The following is a 6,000-nucleotide window of genomic DNA, read 5'->3' as shown; positions in this document are numbered from 1 at the left end:
GCTGATATACACATTAGAGTAGGGCAGGGCGGCTCGTTTAAATTAGCATTATGACACAGTGTCCGAAGCCATGCATCAACGAATGATGAGTGAATGAGCGCTAAGTAAACATACTCCAAGATTTTCGGGCTGATAAAGAGATTCATCGAGAACACTCAAATTAGTGCCGAGTCAGAAACATACGCTTGGGAAGGAGACGAGACAATATTACATTTCCCTTTTATCTCGCTCACGCACATGCATAAACAGCCTCCATCTGCATATGTGCGAGATGAAGAGCCTGCCTGATGATCACTTGGCAATGGCGATCAGACAAAGTGGCCAATATGCTCACTAATGGCCTGTCAGACAGATGAGAGACAAACTCCCACAGAAACCTTTGCACTGTTCTCCTCCTAGAACGCCTTTCTCGATCTCTCTCTCTTGATCTCATTTCCCTCCCATTTTCCACACTTTCTACTTTTGAAGTAGCTTTCTTCTTCAAACATGAAGACTTAGAAGAGATCTGGACTTGGCATGTGTGTTTGGCGTATGAATTGTGTGTTAAACAATATGAGGGAGAAGAGAAAGGAGCTTTGCTGACAGAAGGAACCATTCTAACATTTCATTGTCGTATATAGTCCTCCATTAATTAATTCCCTAATTAATGGCAAGATAATAGGATTCTTGATTCAGTGTCATTTTTGTCAGAACTGAAGTATGACTGACAGTGGTTGAGTCAGTGCAGGGGTGAGCTGAGAGCCGACAGCTGGATGTTAAGAAACTTTAAGGCCTGATGATGAAGAGATTATCACATGGAGGGTAAGACTCACAGCACGGCCACACAACAGTGTGACTTTTTTTTCTCAGATTAGAAAAAGCCACTGTCACGTAAGTCTCATATTTAAGTCTTTTTAACTTTTTTTTATTTTTTAACCTTCCCTTACATTAAAATTTTTCTTTTTGTGCAGTTACTTGCTTTCTCGCTCTTCACGTGTTGGCCGAATTTTCATTTCTGTGAATTTTAGTGAGTACTGCCACCCAGTCCAGGATGACCACTCGATCCCATCGGCGTAAGAGGTGTGCTGTCCACGCAGGTACTGGCCGTTAAGGTTGGAGGTGTGGCAGTTTCGGTACCACCAGGCGCCGTGATAGAATGAAGCACAGTTGTTCTCCGAATGATCGTTGTCTCTGTCTTTTGTCGTGAATTTCATTCCATTGTGCTTAAGCAACGAATCTCCTGCATAAATGTGAACATAAAAAAACATAAGGGAGAAATTTGGGGTCAGTGAGAGTTTTTTTTTCTTTTGAAAGAAATTAACACTTTTTTTCAACAAGAACGCTTAAAAAAAACACACAAAAGTGACAGTAAAAACATTAAAAATTTTATGAAAGATTTATTTATATATATATATATATATATATATATATATATATATACATACAGTTCTTTTCAGAACTTTCTGTTCATAAAAGAATCCTGAAAAACTATCATGATTTCCACTCAAATTTAAGCAGCAATGTTTTCAATATTGTTAATAATAATAATAATAATAATAATAATAATAAATCAGTATATTTGTATGATTTCTGAAGGATCATGTGACATTGAAGTCTGGAGTTATGGCTGCTGACAAATTCAGCTATGCCTTCAGAGGAATACATTATATTTTAAAGCACATTAAAACAAATCTGTTACTTTAAATTGCAATGATATTCCACAATATTACTGTTTTTAATGTATTTTTGATCAAATAAATGTAGCCTTGTTGAACATGAGACTTTCCCCCCGCCCCAAAACATAAAAAAAACGTATCGATCCCAAACCATTGAATATTAATGTATATTTGAGTTGCAAGAGCTGATTTGTGTGAATCTACAAATCATGCTGAGAAAATCATCACAGAAAGCCATTTCACACAAACAATTCTAGACGCCCAGGAATGCATGAGACAAGTTAGTATACACAAGAAAACCTTTCTCATCTCTGTGGCCCAGATGAAAACATTTTCAGCATTTTATCTAATTTGGGTGTGATTTAAGCATATATAGCTATAGCTATATATAATACAGTTCCCTTTCAGTCGGTCACTCTCGACGCCACGTCGGTGGCCGACGAATATGGGATATCGCTTCGATAGACCAATCTACTTCGAGTGTAAACTAAACGAGCCAATGCACATTGGCATGCAATTATTGCATCCAGCTGCCGCTGATCACTGCGGGAGTATAAGAAGGCAGCTGGTGCAATGCATACCAGCTTTTCGCTTCGGAGCAGAGCGTTAGTATCGCTCTGCTCAACTGTGTCTGCTGTGAACTACGAGTTCAGCACGCTCTCGGAAGCTTCGTGTGTTGGCGAGACGGCGCTTCAGCGGCGGTCATTCCTGTGTCGAGAGGTAGCTGCTTTCTGGGGGATGGTGAAGGCACCTCTCCCTACCCTGGGGGAGGGCCAGGCAGAGAATCTGGAAATCTCCTGGAATCCGCCTTTCTTGGGTACGATGAAGTACGGGCTGTAAAACTCCGTCCTCATATTGGCGGGAGAGCAGTTTTCTCCCTCTCTGGGTCCCAGGAGGGCACGGAGAGTTGCAGAGGGGCAAGCACTGGACCACACTCATCCTCCTCCTTTGCCAGATGGCAGTAGCGGTTCGAGACCGTCAACAAAGGCCCTACTCACGCACCCTCTGCCAACCCGTGGAACCAGGTGAGCCCTGCACCCCACACTCGCAGCACACTCTGGCCTGCTCACAAGCCGCTCGAGTTGGGATCGCCCGGCGTTCCCCCAAGCTCCGCGGTGTCTGCTTCACTACAGTGAAGGATCTGCGAGTTTTGAATCAGGCCCTCCATCAGCTACCGTTCAAAATGTTGACACAGAAACGCATTTTCGGGTGCGTCCAAGATTGGTTTGCAGCGATCGATCTGAAGGACGTGTACTTTCATATGTCCATCCTTCCGCGCCACAGACCTTTTCTGCGGTTTGCATTTGAAGGACTGGCATATCAGTACAAGGTCCTGCCCAGTCACCCAGGCGGCTCGCACAGGGCACTGGAAGGGGCAGCACTCATGCTGCTTTGATAGGGATCCCATATTTGTCGGTCACCAACGTGGCGTCAAGACTGGCCGACAGAAAGGGAACGTCTCGGTTACGTATGGTAACCCTCGTTCCCTGAAGGAGGGAACGGAGACGCCACGTCCCGTCGCCATGGTTGCTGTACCGCCGCAGCTGCCGGGTCTCCGGCTTGGCTCCTCAACGACAAAAACCTGGTATGCATTGCACCTGCTGCCTTCTTATACTCACGCAGTGATCAGCAGCAGCTGGATGCAATAATTGCATGCCAATTTGCATTGGCTCGTTTAGTTTACACTCGAAGTAGATTGGTCTATCGAAGCGATATCCCATATTCGTCGGTCACCGACGTGGCATCTCCCTTCCCTCCTTCAGGGAACGAGGATTACCATACGTAACCGAGACATTATTAGCTGATGACACTGAAGTGGACACAGCACACGAGCTCTACATGAATATAAATGCAACTACTGTAGATATTTCCATGTATAAAGACCCATTTATACTTTGACAAGTGGGGCGGGGCCGAGAGACGTGGGAACAGGAGCGAGGCCGGTGGAGTGATTGGAGATGAACGACACCTGTTCGACCCACCGGTCTCGAGTCCCACGGAGGAGATGGAAGGATATAAAACAGGAGCAAGATGGACAAAATACATCTGAAGCTGGCCTAAGTTTTTTTGTTTGTTTGTTTGTTTGTGGCATGTTATAGAGCTGTTTTGGACACTTACCATACTAACTAAAGACCAGCTATGCCTCACTGGGAGACCATCTTAAACCAGCTTATAGAGACAGTTCACTCAATAATGTACCTACGCTCATGTAGGTGCAAATCTGTATGACTTTGTCTTCTGTGGAACACAAAAGAAAACATTCAGATATATATATATATATATATATATATATATATATATATATATATTTTTATATATATATATATATTTATATATATATATATATATATATATATATATATATATATATATATATATATATTAGTCATGAAAATGAAGAAAACTCTTTGAATGAGAAGGTGTGTCCAAACTTTTGGTCTGTACTATATATATATATATATATATATATATATATATATATATATATATATGTAATGATAAAAACTCCATAACTATGGGAAGAAGGAGGAGGGAACCGGCGGACAATCAACTGATATTTAATAATGACAAAAGAAATACAAAACAGTGCGCCAGCCCTTCACGGACGACTGACGCGCACAAATAAAAAGCAAAACACAAACTAAAACCCAGGCCTGGTCCTCTCTCGTCCTTCACTGTTGTCGCTCCTGTTTTATATCCTTCCATCTCCTCCGTGGGACTCGAGACCGGTGGGTCGAACAGGTGTCGTTCATCTCCAATCACTCCACCGGCCTCGCTCCTGTTCCCACGTCTCTCGGCCCTGCCCCACTCGTCACATATACCAAACAACAAGCTTGACATTGTAATACTTCATGTTTTCATGACCACTTAATGTGTCCTTGCTGAATAATATAAATAATTATATATTTTTCTGTAAAAAATGTTTTAAATTAATTTCACTAGTGCTTTTCACAGTTTCGAGAGAGAGCTTAAGGCAACAATGATGATGAGAATCTCATATTGTAGCCTATTTTTGCATCAGCCATTCTATCAGGCAAGTATTTGAAAATCCCAAATTATTTTAAAGCTAAACCTAAAGAATCAGAGACTGTGGGGCAAGAGTATTAAAAGGGTCAACTTGTGGGTCAACAACAAGTCTTTTTCCCTCAAGAGGTGTCTTGTATCGTCAGGTGTTGTTGGCCAACAGAAACAATCCTTCCCCATTCTGTGGCTGTAAAGGGAATTTGGAAAGGCATCCTGCCTGCTGTCCACTTCAATGGATTTTTTTGGCAGGAGGGCAGGTGGTGATGTGTCTGTTGCTCTATAAACCATTCCTGTCAGCTCAATACGAAAAGAGAATATTTTCCAAACGAGCTGGAATAAAGTGTTCCATGGAGATGGAAAGAGACACAAAGACAAAGGTGGTGCACTATAGGATGAGTACAATAGAGGTAAATGTCAGATGGTATTTCTAAACCTCCATTCGTCTTCTCTAACAGCCTGTGACCTTGAAGATCTCCAATCTTCTGATCCGCAGTCAGTTTTACTCAATAACGTCAAAGACAATACGCAGAGAAACGGATCCCAGATTGATGCTCAATTTCCTTGCGGAAATGCGTCATTCAAGCTTGACAGATTTTGTCCGCAGCTATGGGAATAAGCCATTAGTCACACTAGGGTCACATGGAGCCAACGGAAAATACTTGTATAGCTGCCGTTGACATTTCTGTATTAAGAGTGTTATACCCAGACTTATCCTTGCAAACTCTCTTATTCAGTCTCATGCTCTTGGGAATCAGTTTTCATTTGTCAAGGGGACATTATCATCACAGAAAGCCTTCAGGGGATGTGGTAATATCACATGTGACTCTCTAAAAATGCTTGGTATAAACGTGTAACCAGCATAAAACACCATATAAGCACAAAAAATATGGGCTTATTTGAGCTCACATTCCAGTGTGAATAAAGAGTCACCTTGACGCTGTGTTTATTTTGAGATGTATTAGGCCCCACTAGGCCAGCCAAGAACACAACCTCCTGTCAAAATTCAATGCAAATTATCACAATAATACTCTCAGCGCTGTGATTAGGGGAGACCTGACAGGCAGCAAACAGGAAACCCAGCAGCTCAAGGGCAAGAAGACGCTGCCCAGTAGAGACCACCTGCTCACCTGACACCAGCACTACAGACACGATCCAATTCAAACCTGAATATACCTGCTGTACAGACAGGAGATCTCTCACCTCTCTTCTTCATGCTCTCTTCATGCTGTATTTTCATCTGCACCTGCCCTCGAGTTCAAACTCAGAATGCTCTTTCCATTTCTGTTTATCTCACTGCCCACTTGGGAAAGGGAAGTCGTGG

The 6,000-nt window shown here is 42.5% G+C and overlaps 1 protein-coding gene across 1 annotated transcript in view; it reads right to left on the bottom strand.

Annotated features, from left to right (window-relative positions):
• Positions 1–917: 917 nt before the first annotated feature.
• The window catches only part of LOC132139616 (fibrinogen C domain-containing protein 1-like), a 101,974-nt gene continuing 96,891 nt past the window's right edge, over positions 918–6,000 (bottom strand). The window contains exon 7 of the mRNA XM_059548100.1: positions 918–1,219. Within this exon, the coding sequence (XP_059404083.1) occupies positions 951–1,219 (269 nt within the window). The 3' untranslated portion in view covers positions 918–950. The remainder of the gene's footprint in view (positions 1,220–6,000) is intronic.

This window comes from Carassius carassius, chromosome 4 (assembly GCF_963082965.1).
Source record: "Carassius carassius chromosome 4, fCarCar2.1, whole genome shotgun sequence".
Lineage (NCBI taxonomy): Eukaryota > Metazoa > Chordata > Actinopteri > Cypriniformes > Cyprinidae > Carassius > Carassius carassius.
This window is presented reverse-complemented; position numbering and strand designations above follow the sequence as displayed.